Genomic DNA, 21,738 nt, shown 5'->3' with positions numbered 1-21,738 from the left:
GAGAAATCCTCACTCAGGTGTTGAGTCATGTAGGTGGAATGTGCCTGGGGTGGCGGGAGAGGTGTTGTATAAAATTGCACCATGTACCCAGCTGTACTCAGCAATTAAATGTTCCCAAGCTGTACTCAGTAATTAAATAATATACTTTGCCTAATTCCATGATGCAAGCCTTTCCATTGGGATCCACTGGTGTCTGAATACTATTAGCCATATAGTCTATGTGCCTCTGTACATGTAAGCAACCTCCGTGTGTGTGTAGTGAACCTATGAGCCTTTATGTGAAATGTAAGATAATATCTATGTACACAATATGATAGCAGCATATATATATGTGTGTGTATGTATTCACATGATTAATGATTAATCGTTGAGCCAGTTAAGTGAAGTAGAAGCCTTGATTTCTTAAGCATTGCCTGCAGGGATATATAATGGAATTGTTTATTAAATTATCATGTTACTTGTTGACCATTGTAAGGTTACGTTTGCCATGCACCATTAGCTAGGAGGTTTGTTTGCCTAAATCCAGTTTCTGTAAGAATAAATATTTGCAATAATATTTTTACATTGTTAGTGTGTATATTGGTTAGGTTTTAAATTACTGTGGCTTGGAGGAATTGCAATGTAAAGAAAAACAGAGCCACCTAGTCTGTGGCCATGTCCCTTTATATGTATGAACTATAAACTTTTATAGAACCATTTGAAGGGACATGGCCACAGATCAGGTGCTCCTATACAAGTCATGGAGCACCTGAAGAGGCTTTTAATACCTTTATATTTTAAAGTAGGGATACGTTATTTATTATAAAACACAAGTACGTTGAGCTAAAAACCTCCATAAATGGTGCTTTATTTGAGGCAGTATATGGACTCTGTGTGCTAGTATTATTTCCAATGAAGAAAAATTTATTTGTTGTCCTTCAAGTATGTTCTCCTTTAAAGGAATTGTTCAGTGTGAAAATAAAAACTGTCTAAATAGATAGGCTGTGCAAAATAAAAAATGTTTCTAATATAGTTAGTTAGCCAAAAATGTAATGTATAAAGGCTGGAGTGACTGGATGTATAACTTGTCAGTCAGAACCCAACTTCCTGCTTTTCAGCTCTCTTGGTTTACACTGACTGGTAACCCTGGCTACCAGGCAGTAACCAATCAGAGACTTGAGGGGGCCACATGGGTCATTTCTGTTGCTTTTGAATCTGAGCTGAATGCTGAGGATAAATTACAAACTCACTGAACAGAAATGTACCATGTGGCTCCCCTTCAAGTCGCTGACTAACTCAGAGTTATAGAGCTGAAAAGCAGGAAGTTGGATTCTGGCTGTTTTATTAGACATCTGTTCACTCCAGCCTTTATAGATTACATTTTTGGCTAACTAACTATATTAGAAACATTTTTTATTTTGCACAGCCTATCTATTTACACAGTTTTTATTTTCACACTGAACTATTCCTTTAACAGATAATTCTGGCAGGAGATGTGAAAACCGTGGAATGCTGTGCTGGACACTTTACAGGCAGACATCGGAAATTGGATAACCACATGGGTATTTGGAGTCCCCACAAGACGCTGCGTCAGAGGGGTTTTACTGTAATTGATGTTCTTACTTGTTTTATATATCTTAGATAATGTTTAGTCTGATCATTTTGATCATGCCCCTTTGGCATGCATACCCCATTTAGGGCAATGGCACACAGCTGAAGCGTAACTAGATGTTACTATACCCCACAGCAAATTAAATTTAGGGCCCCAAAATTTTGATAAGTTGGTCTATTCTATCAAGATATATTAAAATTGCTCATTAATTAGGGCATACCTCCCAACTGTCCCTTTTTCGGAGGGACAGTCCCTCTTTTGACAGCTCAACCCGCAGTCCCTCATTTGTACTGGAAAGTCCCTCTTTTCTCTGCACTGAACAGCCAGAAAAAGAAACAAAGTTTCTCACTTAATTGGCTTTTAGCAGAGAGCCCAGAACAGCTAACAGGTGCAAATAAGATACTTTGTAACAATTTTGAGACACAAAAACACAGTTTAGATAAGGAGAAAAATTTTCAAACTTTCATAACCTGCCAAATTTTGTAAAACAAACATGGTAATTAGGGGGTGCGGCCACAGAAAGGGGTGTGGTCAAAAAATTGCTGTGCTACGTGCGGGAAAAAATTTTTTGTCCCTCTTTTTACTTCCAAAATGTTGGGAGGTATGATTAGGGCCTCACTAGGCCCGCTACACTCCTGGGGCTCCCTGCAACCGCTGGGTCTGCTTCCTCTGTAGTTACGCCCCAGGGAGGCAGTGCCCCCTTCCCCCACTGATTCTGCAAGCACTAGTCAGGTGATTATCACTAACACAGGGGTGATATGTCAATACCCCCCAAAGCTGTTTCAAATGAAAGAGGGCAAATCACCCGGGAAATGCGACAGGATTGGCCGGCCGCTGCGTCAAATATATGAAAATCCTGCCCGGTTTTCCTAATTTTGAAAACCGGACAGGCAGTTTTGACCCAGGCAGCCTTTCAAAAAACCGGCCAGTCCAGGTCAAAACCGGGCAGGTGTCAATCCTAGCCACCCGAAACCTGCAAATAATGTGCTGAGGTCGGCCTGAACCCAACCAGGTAAACCTGCAGGCCGGCCGCACATCACTAATTATATATAGAGAGAGAGAGAGTGAGACAGTCCTGCTACAGCAGCATTCACTGCTCTAGCAGCTTAAATAACATAGAAGAGGACAAGGGACAGGCCGCTCTGGGCTATTTAAGTATATTTTGTGAACAAACAAGTCTGCATGCCTCAATATCAGTAATCAAAGTAGTTGTTTTACATCCCATGCCCCCGTCCCACACAGGTCATGCCCTATTTTTGGCAAGCTGCACTGACAGTCTCAGTGGAAAGTTGGATCCCTTCTTTTAAGCAAACGGAATATCTTTTTTTTTTGTTTTTTCATAACCACACAAGGCACATATAGGGGCAGCCATACATTTCAGTACAAAAGTGCTACTTTTCATGAAATTCCTCATTAGATTCTAAAAGATAAGAAATGTGATGCAAAAATGCCATTGCAGAACGGCTTTATTATAAGTATACAACTATTTTTTTTCAGTAATTTGCAGCCTATTGAGTAGCACTGAAATTTTATCATGGGAAATCATTTAGAAATTCGGTAATATCTGATTAGGTTGCTTCTGGAATAGGTTGAAATAATCATTACCCTGTAGTGTGAAGGAGGCCTTGCATAAAGTGATATTATATACAATTAGTTCTGCAGAAAACTCTTCACTCCAGTTAGGGCTATAATAACTGTTTGTGGTATAATCAACCTTACATATGAACTCAATGTATTATTTTCCTGGCCGGTCTGTACTTTTGCTGAATTATCAGTCTATGTTCTGTTTTCTTTCGGCAGATTGATCAACTTCATATATTAACATGATGTAGAAGTATATGAGGGAAACACTTTTTCCCAAGGCCAATAAGAACAGATTTGAAGTGGGAAAGGCAACCAACCTGTAGTGTAGACCCTCCCTGTATGTAAGGTTGCCACCTTTTCTTGAAAAATACCAGCCTTTTAGTATTTGTTATTATCCTCCCCCAGTATCAACATTAGTGCAGGGGTGTGAGATTAACATATGAGACCTACATATTTCTTTTTCCCATCAAAGTGGACAAAATAAAGATTTAGAGACTAAGACCAGCATCAAAACTAGATTTATATTTACCATTGCCTCCCAGAACGTATTTTTTTTTTGGGGGTGGAATAATGAATTTCCTAGAAATTCCAGGTTGGTTCTCCTTTTCCAGTCATTTCCAATCATTTGCATCACTACCTACAGCTTTATTTGGCTAATTATAATAAAATAAGCACAAGAAGCAGATATGAAACCTGAATATTTTGTGACACAATAACATTGCAGAAACCCAAAAATACAGAGAAACCTACCTGAAAAATACTGAGGATAAGGCTGTCTAACATATACGGCTTACTGAAACCCCTAACATTTTAAGTTATACCACATAATATGGTTGCCACCATTTATCCAGATATGACCCTCAAAAAACTGTGTAAAACAACAAGTTTAATTACAAGTAAATAAAGTGTTTGAACAAACAAACTCATTATTGGAGCAGCAATGACTTTAGGCAAGAAAGCCAGAAGTTCCATTAATTATCCATCACCACTATAGAGAACAAGGTTAACAATCTCCTTCACGTTAAAGTGATACTTACAGTGTATGCAATATTATGTCAATGTCATTCCCATGACCTGATTAATTAGGGATGTCACTTTCCCCCCCAAAATGTTTGCATATTTTTCTCCCAGTACTTGAATACCATTTGGGACATATTATCCTGTGGTGAAACTACATTCTAAAAACTAATCCTTCTCACCAAAGTCATACTGTAATGTTACTGCATCAGGGCCGGAACTAGGGGTAGGCAGAAGAGGCAGCTGCCTAGGGAGCAATGATAGGGGGGCGCTGGGCATCTACCTCTAAAGTTGTTTTCTGTCTACCCCTTGCTGGATTCCCACCGCTCAGTCTTATTCCCCTTTCTTCCCTCTGTCAACCACCCCTGTGTTGCATTCTCCTCCCTCCCCTCCATTGCATTCTCCTCCCTCCCCTCCGTTGCATTCTCCTCCCTCCCCTCCGTCGCATTCTCCTCCCTCCCCTCCGTTGCATTCTCCTCCCTCCCCTCCGTTGCATTCTCCTCCCTCCCCTCCGTTGCATTCTCCTCCCTGCTCTATCGCGTTCCCATTCATTGTGGTCGGACACACACAGGCCTGGCCCAGCCCTGAACTGCTTAATAGCTTTGCATGTATAATGTGGCCCAAAAAAATCACAAGTAACACAAGCCGAGGGGTTCTGTTTTAACTTTGTACACCTGACAGATGGTTTAAAAGAGGTACAGGTGGGATCCATTATCCGGAAGCCCATTATCCAGAAATCTCTGAATAATGAAAGGCTGTCTCCTATTAGCTCCATTTTATCAAAATAATCCAAATTTTGTTTAAAAAAAAAAAAAGATGTTCTTTTTCTCTGTAATAATAAAACAGTACCTTGTACTTGATCCAACTAAGATATAATTAATCCTTATTGGAAGCAAAACCAGACTATTGGGTTTATTTAATGTTTACATGATTTTCTAGTAGAATTGAGGTATGATGATTCAAATTACAGAAAAATCCATTATCCAAAGCATTCTGTATAATATGTCCCGCAACTGTATTTTAATCAGTTTGGTGAGGGGGTCAGTTTTACGTAGCACCCAAAAAGGAAACCACGCATATGTAGGATTGATATAGCCTGTGTATCCTTACATTAGCAACCCCTAGTTTGTCTTTCTTGAAAAACAAGCTTTGCGGAGAGAATATTGATTTGAAGTGCTATATTTCCAAACTAGGATGTGCCATTTGTAATTAGCCGACTGTTCCCGGCTCTTCTATATTTTATTCTTTTCTACACCTAATTATTATTATTATAATAAAGAATGCTGCATGATCACTCTGAATTATCTACAGCATGATGCCAGGGATTGAACACTGCATCAGTGGCTGAATAAAAACCAACTGTCCATGAAATAGTATGTTTACAAAACAAAATGCCACCGATTGCACCTTTAAAAGTCTTTCGTTGATCCCTCCTTCTTTGCATTCTTGCTGGTTTCCTTAGAAGGATAAAGCTCTGAAGCTCCCTCCTCTCTCCACCCCCTCCTTGTGTCTCAGAGCTTTTGGTTATTCTAGCTGCAGCCAAACCAAGCTTAGGGCAGTGCAAAGGAAGGAGCAGGAGCCGGCTGCTTATAAGGTAAGAGTGCTTGTAACAGGGAGCAAATACAGTGACATGCCTCTTATTGTGCCAGCCATCCTGTTATAGGGTACTTAAATATGACAGGGAAAGAGGCAGTACTTTATGACTGTACTACAGACTCTGTTAGAGTCGCTAAGGGACTTTGAGCAGTAATCACATTGGGACCTGTTGCACTTATTGCAGTTCCCATGCCATGCTGTTTGCATTTCTCTGTTTAATTTGCAAATATCTCAGTCCAATGAGAGGAGATTATAGAGTTGTGCAGGTCAGTGAGTTTGCAGCCAATGTGTTCAATATTTACGGCTTGTTTTTCACACCAGCGTTTTAAATTGTCTTTTCAGCATCACCTAAAAATCAGTAAAATTAATATTTTTGTTCATAATAATAATGTCTGATTTGAGCGAGCAAAGGGATAGTATTTTCTTAAACCTTATCTGTATTAATGTGATCAATGTGATTCTTTGCTGTACATTCCTATGGAGTACGATTCAAATTATATCACAGGGTGTCACATTTATTCTCCCAGGTCAGTGCTTTGGACAATTTATACCACGTACCATCAAATTTATATATGCAGAAAATTACATTCAAATCAGAATGGGATGAGATGTACATTCTGAGATAGACAGAACAAAAAAGGGAAATCAGTTAGCCAATAGAGGGTAGCATTTTAAGCAGCCCTTTTTCTTGTATACTCATTCTAAAGAATATTGGAAAAAAGGAGCAACTGAAAATCATGGGATATCAAACATCTAAATTCATTGAACTATATTCTGCCAAAAGAGGAACGGAGACTTTTTTAAGAAATATTTTCAGCTATTTATTTGATCAGTAATGTTATCCCCTCTCTATAAAATATTATCACTGTCTTCTTTCTATAATGCTGACCACAGCCCTCTGTGTTAATAGCCCTTCATTGTTTTTTTCATTAGCTCTTTGTCAGTTGTTTCCTGTCATTTTTGCAGGTTGGGTAACCATTGTTTTAGCAATATTATACACAAAGTGGTTAGATCCAAGGGCTCGATTATGCATTGTATTTGCTTGCAAATACTCACAGTACTGTACTTTGGTACTGACTTCTGTTCTAATCTGTTCTAAAAAGGGGTATTATAAGAAAGTAAAGGAGGTAAAGATCAGGAATGGTGGAGGTTTAAAAGAGAAAGAGGGAGAGAGGCGATATATCCAGAATAGTTTAGCGATAAAAAAAATGGGGGATAGCAGGATAAAAAAATAGTAAGGGGTGATAGAATGGCCAAAGTAAAAAGGGGATATGATGAAGAAAATAAGAAAAAGTAAAGGCTGGTAGGAAGGAGAAAAGGATAGAACTAAGGAAAAGACAGCTTGAGGAAAGGAGGAGAACTTGTGTTAGTGAGAATTCTTACATCATGGTCTGAAAACAAAGAGTCTATGGAAATTATGTTAAAATGTCAGAAAGCTAGGGTAAAGGTCCCCATAGATGCAAAGATATTTTGTTGGTGAACAATCGATTTCAGTGCAATCCGACCAATCCGTCAAATTATCGTGAGGTTAGTTGGGAATCGAACGATCGTGCATCTTACGATTTTTCGTCCGACATCTGTCAGAAAATTGATCGGCCAGGTTAAAAAAATGTTATCGCCCCCAGTGCAATCTATCTAGGTTTGCAGGGTCAAGCAGGCAGCTCCCCTCGGTTTTCATGGCAATAACGCTTAAAATGGTCTTTTTAGTTGATGGACAAATTGTACATTTAAATGATCGTTTTGAGATAATCGTGGGCTCACGATAACGATAGGATCTTTTAAAAATCTTTACATCTATGGCCATCTTAAATGGTCTGTATGGAGCAATGTCAAGATATATTTAGAAATATTTTGAGTTTTGAGATTCCTTAAATAATCCTTGAATTTAATCATCCGAAGATCTAAGGGGCACATTTACTAAGGGTCGAAGTGAATTCGAAGTCAATATTCGAATTGAAAAACTTTGGCTTTCAAAGTAATTTTTGGGTACTTCGACCATCGAATAGGCCAGATTCGACTTCGATTCGAAGTGAAAATGCTTAGAATATTCGACCATTTGATAATCAAAGTACTGTCTCTTTAAAAAACTTCGACTTTACCACCTTAAACCTGCCGAATTGCTATGTTAGCCTATGGGGACCTCCTAGAACCTATAGCCAGTATTTGGGCAGTTTTGAGAAGTCGAAAGGATTTTTTTGTAATCGTACGATTAAATCGTTCGAATCGTTTGATTTGAAGTATGATCGAAGTACGATCGTACGATCTTAAAAATCCTCCGACTTCGAATGTCAGACTATCCTATTCGATGGGCGAATTTCAAAGTTTTTTCCACTTCGAAATTCGACCTTTGATAAATCTGCCCCTAAATAATATGCAGAGAGCATTGGCCTGTAATGTAGCGTTGCAACGCTGAAATCACACTCTCTGTGTTATAAACTAGATCAGACTGATACCATTATGAAATCTTAAATCCCTGAAACCCTGGATTTATAAGCAGACGGAAAATGTTTAATGAGGATTGAACATGAAAGAGATACTCTTGGCAACAAACATTTATAAATTTAGTTTTGGAAATGGGAAGGGGGGTGAGGTCAATGGCTGATACATAGAACATTTAATTCCTGCTACTCTTTCTGCTTCTTTCCTTGCCAAAAATAATATTAGTACAGTTATGGGATATATTATCCAGAATGCTTGGGACCTGAAATTTTCAAGATATGGGATTTCTTTTCATATCTCATTATTTATCATATTTATCAACATATGGATAAAATCATAATAGTACATAAGAAAAGGCAAAAATAATATACACAAAAAAAACCAAGACAACTAAAACAAACCATGCAAAGTCTAATCATGATTGCAGTATGGATGTTAGTAATCCTATGGTTGTTCAGAGAGAAATTTATCCCAAGGTGACCATATGGAGGTATGTAGATCAAGTTTGTAATCCAGGAGAGCTGATAAACTATGCATAGACTGTATACATTTAAGTCTGTTAATAACATGTGAGATATCAAGGGAAGGAGACAACCAATGTAGGGCTATATAACCCATCATGTAGCTGCTAATATCTGGGATACAAGCTTGCATAAATGCGAAGCTATGCGAAGAGATGTGAGATATAACATTAATATAAGAAAGTTAACCTCCTGTAATAGGAAGTAACACAACAGTCTGTGCGTATAGTTGGTTTGACATAAAGTGAAATTAAATTAAAAAAGGTAATGAAACTATGTCTTATTTCGTTAACACAGAACTGCACAACTCAAAACAGTTCTATGCATGACAGGACTGCAAAAAAAAAAAAAGATCAAGAGAACAAAAAAACTTAAGCAGATTGTTCTAGAAGCTGACAACTCAAATAAACATTAAAGATCTTTCCCAGAACACGGATAATCCAAAAATAGCATTGCATTATATCACATTTCATTTATTAAATAACGTAGCTGTTTAGGCTACAGGGCATAGCCGCTAGTGCAGAGATGTGAAAATCCCAAACATTTTCCTACAGTTGTTTCTTATCATGATTACTGAATCAAAAATCTTCAGACCAGCACTCCCTTTAAAAGTTTAGTAATTTTATTATCATTCTGTAGTATCCGACGTTTCGGTCCACATTTGGACCTTTTTCAAGGAAATATATATATATATATATATATACACATACATATAGCTTCAAGAATAGGTTGGTCGCATAGTAGGACTGGGCCAGCAGGACACTGGGAAAAAACATGGTAGGCCCCAGCCATCTTGGATGTAGCCAACTCAGACCCACTCCCCCCCCCCCCACCAGAAGTGCTGCACCCTGACACTCCCCCCTGGTCTCTATCATGGCCACAACCAAATAAATATAAATATAAGGTACACGGGTGGGAGGCTCTGGCAGTGGCTTCCACTAGGAGAAACTGTGTTTGATCACTCTAGGGGAGCCCAATTTAGTTCAAAGGGGTCCCAGTATGAAGTCTAATTATGGTGAAATTTGAAGGAGAATGTTTATGGTCTTGAACATCACCGGAACCATAAGAGAACGACTATAATATGATCATGCTTTTATTTATCTAAATACATTATGAGCCAAGGGGGTCCATCTAAAAGTTTGACTGCTAAGGGGTTCTGAACCCAAAAAGTCTCTGCTCTACGGACTGTGCCAACTGACATTTTGGACTTGGAGGAAGGAATATTTTCATTTTATACAATGAAGATTTGTGCTTGTGTTTGAGCCGCTTTCCAAGTATAGGTATAGGATCCGTTTTCCAGAAACCTCTTACTGTATATACAAAAATATGAGCATAGTAACAGAGGCTGCACAATTGTGTGAGTGCTTTGCCTAGCCAAATTAAATGAGTATATGAGGTATGGGATGCATTACCTGGAATCACAGAATTACGGAAAGGCAGTCTCCCATAGACTCCATTATAACTCAATTTTTTCTGTATAGAAAAGAATCAGTACCTTGTACTTGATCCCAGCCAAGATATAATTAAGCCTTACTAGATGCAAAACAAGCCTATTGGGTTTAATTAATGTTGAAATTATTTTTAATAGGCTTAAAGGGGACCCGTCACCCTAAAAATGTTTTTCAAAATCTGATTTTATCACATTAGTCAAGCACAATGAACTTTAGTAACACTATATAAATTATTTGAATCTTGTTTCCATGGGAATGCATAATTATAACAAGCAGGCAGGAGCCATTTTGTGGACACTGTTATTAAGGCAAGCCTTGCTTTATCTCAAAATCTTGTTTGTTCACCAGAATGGGGGACCCGATGTCCATCCCCATGCCCTGGTTACACAATTAAATGGTGAAGAGAACGGGGGGAATGTGTGGAGAGCAGTGACATTTAGGAAGTGCTGAATGGAAAGTGAAAGTAATTGTCTGCCCCACCTCTATGCCTAAGGCATAGAGGTGGGGCAGACACTATTTGATTGACAGCTGAGATCTTTAAATGAGCTTAATACAGCTATGAATACTTTAATAAAAAATAGAAATTGGACTGAAAAGGACTTTTATTATAAAGCTTTTTGTGTTTGGGTGACAGGTCCGCTTTAAGGTATGGAGATCCAAATTATGGAAAGATCCCTTATCTGGAAACCTCCAGGACCCGAGCATTCTGGCTAACAGGTCTCATATCTATATCTAATTAATAACTATCTTATTAAAGGGTTGAACTTGATAGACATGTGCCTTGTTTTTCAAATCTCATCAACAAGGTTTCTGGCAAGCTTAGATTAATAAGAAAATCGAGTTTCAGCACAATGACTTGGGGCATAATCAAGTGTGTCGGGTGTGCTTTTGGGCGTTACCTGATGTAATTTCAGATTTAGCTACATGAAAGTATCAAATTAATTAATTATTTTGCTCAATTTATTAAAAATATTATGTAATTTGTGTACAGCATGGTGGCAGAGTTCCAGCAATTACAGAATAAAGTATTACAAATTGTACACATTTTATACTGTCATTTGTAAATGTTGTAGTTTAATTTTTTTGCTCTCCACAAAAATTATCTGGGCACACTACAATTTTTTGTGTGCTATTGTCCAACTTGTGTGCAACTGCCCAACTGCTGTAGAATCTGACCACCCCACATGCCATAAAACCAACCAAATTGGTCAGATTCAGATCAGATTTTTGGGCTTGGGTTTTTCTGTTTCATGCAATAATGTCTCTTATTTTTACACACAATTCAAAAACAAAGTTTTTGCTGTATCCAGCTATATTAAGCACAGGAATATGTATTAATAGAAGCAGATTTCCACTGACCTGTATCAACTCCTAATTGTAGTTATGTTGTGCTTTTTCCAGTTGTTTTAGGTCTGGAAATGCCATTCTGCAGTCGAAAGTGTATCTCTCTCAGTTCATAATCTCACTACATCTCCAGAGACAAGGAACTGACCTTACAAGGAGCCAGGCAAGGAACTGACCTTACAAGGAGCCAGGCAAGGAACTGACCCTGCTGTGTTGCTCAGAATGGGCCTTACTCTATAAACCAAGGGCACTTGACCTCTACATTTAGGATGGAGATGCTAAGACGATCTTCTGTTTTTGCTGCTGAGGTTTTCGAGGCATTTGACAGATCCCCAACTGATAAGGAGCTGGTTTCCCAGGGCAAAGCCATCTGCAGGGACTTTATTCAGGCACGACTTCAGCGAGCTGGACTTGGATGGAGCAAACCAGAACATGGGATGTCAAATACATCAGGCAGTCGTTTAGCAGATATATCCACCACCTTCTTGAGGCTGGGTTAGTATCTTGGTCTTCTGTGCATGGCTAATCATTCTAACAGCTGTCACTGTATATTTGACGGGTCTTCTTAATATACATAAAATAATAGGCATCCTATTGCTAAGAAAATACTCACAGTGAGTGACACACAGGGGGAAAATAAGTATTCTTCAAGTCCATCAGTAATGAAGAAGTTTTGCTGATCACTTCAAAGAGTACTCAGAATTACATTTTGTATCTTCTTCTGATCAAGAACCAGACACCCATTGTCTACAATGAAAAACCAGAGGAATTAGAATTACATTTTCAGGCAGATATCTAGTACTGTCCTCCTCTCTAAAACCATGAATGCCATGAAAAGGGAAAAAGAAATTGGATTATTTGGATAAAATAGAGTCTATAGCAAATGGCAGTCCTGTAATTTGGAGCTCTCGGATAACGGATCCCATACCTGTACAATTGGACAAGGATAGCTCCTATGATTTTACTATATGACCATGACAGCTTTTAGATGGTGAATATTTTTATTAGAGATTTTCTTGGTTTTAATGCTTAATAAATCATAATTTTTTCATGGCTAAAAGTAATCAGAAAACCCCCCACAAATTTAAGCGCTAAAAAATATGATTCTGTAAAAAAAAAAAAAAAACAGGAACGTTAGTAAATGGACCCCATAGTGCATGCCATTAGCCTTAGAGTGCTTGAGATAAAAAAAAGCTTTGTAAGTCATTTAAAAATATATATTCAAAATATATAATTCTCTGAAAGCTAGATATAGTTATTAAAACGAAGTAAAAGTCCTTAAAAATAAAATAAACTTTTTAAAAGGCAAATGTTAGGATAATAGTATCCATGAAACCAAGGGGTTAGCAGCATTTCTGTGTACATGCAGGAATGGGAAACACCTTGCAAACAGGAAAGTGCCAGTAGGACCCAATTTACACACTAGTAATGAGACTAACTACTGATAAGAGAAGTGGTGCCTGTGATAATAGCAGCTGTCAGGTTGCTGATAGCTGGGCAGGATGTGGGAAGCATGTTGTATTCAGCCAGCTTTTACATGGGAATGAGCCCTGTGTACAGTCAGCCAAAGAGCTTGGTTTAACCTGGTTTAAAGGAAAACTATACCCCCTGAACAATGTAGGTCTCTATAAAAAGATGTTGCACAAAACAGCTCATATGTAAAACTCTGCTTCATGTAAATAAACCATTTTCATAATAATATACTTTTTTAGTAGTATTTGCCATTGGGTAATCCTAAATCAAAAATTGCCATTTTAAAAAATAAGGGGCACCTCCTGGGATTCTACGATTCATGGTGCACACAAATACCCAAACAAACTATAAGGGGCATATTTATCAAGGGTCCAATTTAGAGTTTATGGGAGTTTATAAAAACTCCCATAAACTCAGAAAAAAAATGACCAATCGAAATTTATTAAAATTTTTTAATTTTTTCAAAAGTCCACCAAACTACTCCAAATTGATTGTAGGAGGTCCCCCATAGGCAAAACACAAATTCAGCAGGTTTTAGATGGCGAATAGTCAAATTTGAATTCTTAAAGGGAAAGTACGTTGAATGATAAATTAATCGTCCTGTCTGTAAGATAAATTTCGATTTTTTTTTTTTTTTTACTCAAATTGAATTTGGACAATTTCCTAGTGGAATTACACTAAAATAAACTTGAAATTCAAATGTAAAAATTCTAAATTTCATTCGACCCTTGATAAATCTGCCCCTAAATGTTAGGTCACATGAGCCAATTAACAAATAGAGTTGTGTCTTTTGCTTCTACACTTCTTTTTGTTACAGTTGTAGTATTTCTGGTCAGGTGATCTCTGAGACAGCACACAGACCATCACAAAATGGTGGTTCAAGGCAAGAGATGTAAAAGGGCAATATTTACTTAAATATATATTCCAGTTTGGTAAGATTCTTTCATATGACACTTAATTTGATATAAACTATCCGTTGCTTAAGTATTCATTTTGGGTGTATAGTTTTCCGTTAATGGCTTGGTGGAAAGGTAGATATAGTCATACACAAGATACACTCAGTTACTATAAGATTTTAAATGAGAATACCCAGAATTCTCAAGAATTATAGAGAGGGGAAGGAGGCATGAGAGAGTGATTATATTATAGATCATGCTGTATCACAGACACTTATACACAGGTCCGGATTGGCAATCTGTTGGTTCTGGCAAATGCCAGAGGGGCTGCTGTAAGTTTCCATAGACAGTCACGATTTAGTGGGCTGGTGGGGGGCTGCTTGGGCCTCTGTGTAATTGGAATGCCAGGGCCTATTGCGAATCTCAGTCCGGACCTGCTTATACATACTGTTATCAGCCGCTGTGGCTTTTTGGGCTTATGGCCAGAATTTGCTGCCTTGTACATCTATAGAGGGTGTTACTATACTTTTCAGTGCCATGCTGCTCTGAAAATAACATAAATATCATGCTCCATTTCTTCCCGTGGGCTCATTGTTTTCATTCTGTCTTTGCTGCATTGCAGGGGACGAGCTGGAGTACATGAGACCGGCTGTGTACAGGAACATTGCACGGCAGCTGAACATATCTCTGACCTCTGAGACTATTTTATCAGATGCTTTTCTTGCAGTGGCAGCTGAGATATTCACAGCAGGTTGGACTCGTTTCTTGCATGTATTTTTTTGCTACAATATTACATTTTTCATCTGTACCATAAATACTGGCCCTGTTGCTTTTGAGTGGTGCACCGATAAACAGATTTGCACTTGCTGACTGTGGGAAGAAACAGATACCATTAAGGGAATTGTTCAGTATAAAAATAAAAAACTGGCTAAATAGATAGGCTGTGCAAAATAAAAAATGTTTCTCATATAGTTAGCCAAAAATGTTTTGTATAAAGGCTGGAGTGACTGGGTGTCTAACATAATAGCCAGCACACTACTTCCTGCTTTGCAGCTCTATTAGTTTACACTGAGTGGTTGCCAGGCAGTAACCAATTAGTGACTTGAGGAGGGGGCTCGTGAGTAAGGTTGCCACCTTTTCGGGAAAGAAATACCGGCCTTCATATATATTTATCTTTTTTCCCTATTAAAAGAATTGGGATCAACCATCATTTTTACCGGCCAAGCCGGTAAAATACTGGCCAGGTGGCAACCCTACTCATGGGTCATAACTGTTGCTTTTTAATCTGAGCTGAATGCTGAGGATCATATGCAAACTCACTAAACAGTTATGTCCCATGTGGCCCCCCTTCAAATCACTATCTAACTCAGAGTTATAGAGCTGAGAAGCAGGAAGTAGTGTTCTGGCTATTATTTTAGACATCCAGGCACTCCAGCCTTTATACATCTCTATACCATTCCTGCTACAAAATGTCACAAAAAATTCTTCTTTGTTTCATTGATTGTTATAGTCACTCCTTTCATGAAACAGAACTGTTCACTGTAACTCACCAAAAATCACCAATAATCAATAAAACCATGTTATCCATGTTATTCATTAAATGACACATCTTTCCACTTTCACACAATGGAGTATATTTACCAAAGAGTGAAGTTCCAGTTCCAGATCGTCACAGTCCTCTAAAATGAAATTCTGCCACTCTCCATTCATTTCTATGGGATTTTTAGAAGTTCATCCTTTGATAAATATGCCTTTCAAAAACCCATAGAAATGAATGGAAAGTGGCGAAATTTGACTCTAGCGGATTGTTATCTCTAGCTTCACTATTTGATAAATATACCCCAATGTGTTTTATTGTCTCTTCCTTATACCTCAGTACACTATAGCTACAGAACATTATTTCTTTGCCTTCTCTTTTTTATATATTTCCTAGCCAAACTTTGAAACATAGACCATCTTATGTAACTGTTCCAACCATCAATCTGACTCCTATTTACACATTTCATTTTTACCCCACATCCATCTCACGTGTCCTACAGCTCCATTTTCCATCTTCATCTGCCAACAAACTCTTCCTATATCTCCACATACAACTCTTCCCTTTTTATTTACTGGTGTAATTTCCCTCCTCCTGCTCCAAACACCATGGAGAAGATTTATCAAAATATAAGATTGGAGCGCAACATAGAAAAAAAAATCAGGGACTTTCTATTCATTCTTATGGGATTATTAGAAACGTATTGATCAAATGGTGAACTGAACTTTTACTTTTAACCAACTGATAAATATGATTAAAAAAATTCCATTGGAATGAATAGAAAATGGGTGAGCTCCAATCTCACATTTTGATAAATCTGCCCCCATGTACCAGAAATAAATACAGCTTTAGGTTTCACCACAAACTAGAATGGATCAGTATTTTCTCACTTAAACGCAACCCCAACCCATAGGCCAACTTAACCCTTGCTCTTATTTCTCTGTAGGTATTACGTGGGGTAAGGTGGTGTCATTATATGCAGTGGCAGCTGGTCTAGCAGTGGACTGTGTGAAGCAGTCTCAGCCGGCACTAGTTCTGATAATTGTGGACTGTTTGGGAGAATTTATTCGAAAGACTCTTGTTACTTGGTTAAAAAGGAGAGGAGGATGGGTAAGTATCTGTTCCAGCATGTACTACATAATCATGCGACTTGACTTGCTGTTATACAAGTATTTCCAGCACATCCCATTCATGGTACATCATTTGCTGTTTTGTATTTTACCTTTATAGTCTTATTTACTCTATACGGGCTATATAGCTCCCTACTCCTACTATCATCACACACCTATTTCAGTGCAGTTTATATTATGTTTATTCCTCTGCCCTGCAGAACTGGAATCGTATTACATAATTATCTGTAGCACAAACCTGCTGCAGCAATTCAGGTTTTTCATGATGCCTACAAACTTGCTTTACTTTAGAGGGATGATATACTCTAATTACAGCAGAGATAAACATATACATACATACATATGTGTATATATATATATATATATATATATATATATATATATATATATATATATATATATATATATATATATATAGTCCCACAGTACCAGCACTCCGATCTTTAGACAGGTTCGTGGTGCACGATCAAATACAGGATATATAGAACAAGAAGGATCAGCACTCACTGTATTGATATGAAGAAAAGTTTGCGTTTATTTATTTACATCATAATCCTATTAGGATTATGATGTAAATAAATAAACGCAAACTTTTCTTCATATCAATACAGTAAGTGCTGATCCTTCTTGTTCTATATATATATATATATATATATATATACACATATATATATATACTCCTAGGGGCAGGTTTATCAAGGGTCGAAATGAATTCGAGGGAATTTTCGAAGTAAAAAAATTCGAAATTCAAATTAATTTTTTGGATACTTCAACCATCGAATAGGATACTACGACTTTGACTTCGAATTCGATTCAAAGTTATATCATTCGAATATTCGACCTTTCGATAATCGAAGTACTGTCTCTTTAAAAAAAACGTTGACTTCAATACTTCGCCAAATTAAACCTGCCGAAGTGCTATGTTAGCATAGGGGACCTTCTAGAGCATTTTTCTAAGTTTTTGGAAGTCGATCGCTGAAATCCTTCGAATCGTTTGAACGATTTTACTTCGACCGATATTCGAAGTCAAAGTATTTCAATTCGATGGTTGAATTTCGAAGTATTTTTATCGTCGAAATTCGACCCTTGATAAATCTGCCCCCTAATGTTCCAAAGAAGTCACAATAAAATGGGTGACAAGGGGGATATGTTCATACAGAGCTCATTATAACTACTTAAAAGAAACAACTTATTACAGGGAGTTAGTAAGTATGAAAGCCAAACAATTTGCCATTACTGCTTCACAATTATCAATATACACATATTAATTTATTTTCTGAAAAAAAAATGTATATAGAAATGTATAACTAAGTTGCACTGTAGTGCCTGACGCTTTAGCAATGACATGATCCCAGCTTCCCGGGCCACCCGTGTAGTCTATTACTTTGTCCTGCACAGACGTCTCTGTCACATGAAAGCAGAGGCAACAAACAGAATTACAACATATTGAATAAAGACCTCAAATATCAAATAAATGTTAAGCAGGATTAAAGAGCTGCTGACGTTGTTTAAATACAAAGAAGGCAAAAGTAACTCAAGTTAGACAGCTTTTTTTCTTTCTTGATAACAAAAAAAGATTACTTGCCAAGTTAAAATGCGAAAATTAAAATGTAATATAAGCTTCATCATACTGAAATAAGAAACTTTCTAAATACAATCAATTAAATACTCTGCATTGTTTCTGAAATAATCAAGATTATCTTCACTATCCCTCTCTCCGCATCTGTTTCTCTTCATTCTTTCTTCATGCAGCAGTTGGGTGTCAGATATTTATTAACAGTTAGATCCAATATATGTTCGAAGTGGAGGACAAAAGCAGATTTACTGCTAATGTGCGAATTTATTGCAGTCCACACGACATGTTTTCTGCATTGTCGTCCTTTCCTCCTCCACTTCGAAGTTTTACATTGGTTTATTTGGTGCCAGGACGGAGCACCAGTGGGACATTAATAGGACCAGCTATACTCTATACGCTGTATTGTGTATAAACCACAGTGTGATATCCAATATATCTTATAGAGGGGGTTTCCTGCATGTAGAGAGACATGGTGTCTGGTAATTTTAATAGAGTGAGCTCTATTACATCTTAGCAATAGAAATAAGACATATAGGATCTAACTGTCAATGAATATCTGACACCCAACTCCTGCATGAAGACAAAATGAGGAGAAACAGATGCTGAGAGAGGAATAGTGAACATAAATTTCAGAAACGGTACAGAATTTTTAATTGATTATATTTGGAAAACTTTCATTTTCGTGATAGATCCCCTTTAAGGTCACCCAGGTACTGTTAAGAGGAGCACCAATAGGGCTGAACAAATGCATTTTCTTCACAGATTGCTTGGAGTTTGTGTTGTATAAATGCCCTCCAGAAACCATGGCTGTTCTGAAATCCAGAGTAGCCATGGTATACTATCTTATCAACTTCTTAACTGTGCTTTAAAGTACTTCACATCTAAAGTACATCTAAGTGCTTATTTATAGGGATAGCGGTATTTACCTAAGGCTATGGGCACACACAGGCTGTCGTCAGTGGCTGTTGTCAGCCATTGTATTTTTGTAGGCTGAGAGAAGCAGATCTGCTCAGTGCACCTGCTCCATTGATTTGAATTTTGTTAGCCTTTTGGTGGTCACCCAACATACTGACCTCAGCTTCATCTCCACTGTGTGTGACCACACACAGGCTGACTGGATTCAAATCAATGGAGCAGGGGCACTGAGCAGATCTGCTTCTCTCAGCCTGAAAAAATACAAAGGCTGACAACAGCAAGGATTGCATATATAACCCTTCCACCATTAATGTTCATCATGAACACACAGAACCAGAGAGCCAGCTATGGCTTCAGTATCAGCTACTAGAAGATGCATGGATTGAGAATGCAATCCAAACTAGGTACATCTCAGTATACAATTTCTGAACACTTACTTATGTTTCCTTTGCAGGCGGATATCACGAAATGCGTTGTCACCACAGATCCAGGTCTTCGGGCTCATTGGTTGGTTTCCAGTGCTTGCAACTTTGGCCACTTTTTGAAAGCAGTGTTTTTCTTCGTTCTCCGTGAGCGATAACCACTGCCATCTTTTGAATTTGCCTGGGATTTTTGCCTAAAATGGATGCAAAGTGGGCATTGTGCCTGGACATAATTTGTTACAGAGATGCCACTGTCCGATGGCTTTTCTTATCATCTGTGTTTATTCTGACCAAGACTGGCAAACAAAAAGTCATTGTAAAACACACCTTCTAAATAATTTTGAACCAAAAACGACGGCTCATAATAATATGCAGTTTTAAACTACTGATGTGGACCATTTGCTTTAGTTATTAATTTGCCTTTACTTTGTCAGTATTATATACTTGTGACTCAGGTCACTAATGCATAGATCCCACAGCACTATCATAGTGTTCTCATATGCATTGGGTGGGCTGCCTTCTGAAGGGATAATTATGACTCTATTTGCTTTCAATATGGTTCCTGAAACACATTAGAAATTGGAGTCTAAGAGGGTTATTTATAAAAATATGAATTTATCTCAATATTTTCTGCTACAAACCCCCGATCAAATCCGCTGGGGTTTTTTACGCTTATTTATTATTACATTTTCCTGAAATTTGTTTTGCGTTAAAAAAATCAGATTTTCAAGATTTTTTCATCTGATTTTCACAATTTTTTGGAATTTTCACCAGAAAACTTTGGGTATTGCATGAAACCCAGCGAACATCAAAAAACCATTGAGACTTCTCCCATTGACTTATTTGCAACCTCGACAGGTCTGAGATTGGATTTTCAGATTCTGACTTTTCCATCCTCAGAGTTTAATAAATTCAGAAAATTTGTGATTTTTTAAGAGTCAGATTTTATTAAAAAAAAATCACAAATTTTTCATGATTTTTGCATTCATAGTTTAGTAAATAACCCCCCTAGTTTTTGGGAAGGAACGTCACAGGAATAGATAGGACATACTGTAGCTGACCCTTGTGCATGCTGTAGCACCCTTTAGCATATGTACAAAATGGTGAATAGCAGGTGTTTTCCAGAGATAGAGAGAATTGAGGAGCTGCACACACACTAAGGGGGTTATTTACTAAACTACAAGGGCAAAAATCTCATAAAATTTGTGATTTTATTTAGTATAAAATTCAGACTTTTAGAAAATCACAAATTTTTCAGAATTTATTATAACCAGAGGATGGAAAAGTCAGAATCAGAAAATACGGCATCTCAGACCTGTTGAGGATGCATGTAAGTCAATGGGTGAAGTCCCAATGATTTTTTGATGTGTGCTGGGTTTCATGCTGGGTTTCGTGCAATACCCTGAAGATTTCTGAGTTTTCGGGAAAAAAACATACATAATCTGAGTTTTCGGGGGAAAAATCAGAAAAAAAACATGAAATTCTGCTTTCTTCCCGCAAAGAAATTTTTCAGGACAATCTGATGAAAAAAATACGCCGAAAAAACCTGTGCGGATTAGATTGGAGTTTGTGGCTGGAAATGTTGAGATAAATTCGGACTTTGATAAATAACCCCCTAAGTAGTGATTGCTTCACCCATTTATTTTTCAGCCAAAGAATGTGAAACACAGAGTGTATCATTTTAGGGACCAACCACTCCTCTTCATCTTTGCTCCTTTTCTGATGAAGGCTAGCCTGTCCTGAAATGTTACAGTTTAAATGCAGTTGTTATGTTGGAAGTGTTGTTTATGTTGGAAGTGTCTTTGAATGTTTGGCATTCTGCTATAAGGCACATGCACACAGGTGAAATTTTCATGTGTTTGAGATATCAGTGCTGCTTGAACGCACTGGAACTGTGTTCAAATGAATAATGGGTTTGTGAAATATATATCGTAAAATGCATTGACCAGGGTACTGTGACCATCTTATGTATGGCTGTGGCCCAATATATGTGACCATCTTATGTATGGCTGTGGCCCAATATATGTGACCATCTTATGTATGTACATGTGCTCCATGTGTACGTAGCCTGAAGTCTGTAGAGAACCGACACAGATTTGTCTGTTGGTATAAAAAAGCCTTAGGTACCTTGAAATTGCTTCAGCATGAGATATCTGGAACCAGTTCAAAAGTTTTTATAGAAGTGGTGTTGTTGGTAATTCACACTTTAAAATGTAAAACCCACGTATTTAACTGTACATTGTGAT

General features: G+C 37.6%; 1 protein-coding gene across 2 annotated transcripts; it reads left to right on the top strand.

Annotated features, from left to right (window-relative positions):
* Positions 1-5,648: 5,648 nt before the first annotated feature.
* bok.L (BCL2 family apoptosis regulator BOK L homeolog) lies at positions 5,649-19,877 on the top strand. 2 transcript variants are annotated; one of them, XM_018263860.2, is made up of 5 exons: positions 5,649-5,786; positions 11,601-12,038; positions 14,535-14,663; positions 16,396-16,559; positions 19,525-19,877. In XM_018263860.2, exons 2-5 carry the CDS (start codon positions 11,813-11,815, stop codon positions 19,648-19,650), a joined length of 645 nt encoding a protein of 214 aa, XP_018119349.1. In that variant the 5' UTR covers positions 5,649-5,786; positions 11,601-11,812; the 3' UTR covers positions 19,651-19,877. The 2 variants fall into 2 exon arrangements, with proteins under 2 accessions (XP_018119349.1, XP_018119350.1); XM_018263861.2 differs by lacking the exon at positions 5,649-5,786 and adding an exon at positions 10,865-10,916.
* Positions 19,878-21,738: the final 1,861 nt, after the last annotated feature.

The sequence above is a fragment of the Xenopus laevis genome, chromosome 5L (assembly GCF_017654675.1).
Source record: "Xenopus laevis strain J_2021 chromosome 5L, Xenopus_laevis_v10.1, whole genome shotgun sequence".
Classification (NCBI taxonomy): Eukaryota; Metazoa; Chordata; class Amphibia; order Anura; family Pipidae; genus Xenopus; species Xenopus laevis.
Note: the sequence above shows the minus strand (reverse complement) of the source record. Positions and strands in the feature narration are given on the sequence as shown.

What these genes read in the sequence shown, in the direction of transcription:
- bok.L (XM_018263860.2), top strand. Translation starts at nt 11,813, where the DNA reads ATGGAGATGCTAAGACGATCTTCTGTTTTTGCTGCTGAGGTTTTCGAG. An exon ending in CACCACCTTCTTGAGGCTGG is followed by an intron (nt 12,039 to 14,534) that starts GTTAGTATCTTG and finishes GCTGCATTGCAG; the next exon opens with GGGACGAGCTGGAGTACATG. An exon ending in AGCTGAGATATTCACAGCAG is followed by an intron (nt 14,664 to 16,395) that starts GTTGGACTCGTT and finishes ATTTCTCTGTAG; the next exon opens with GTATTACGTGGGGTAAGGTG.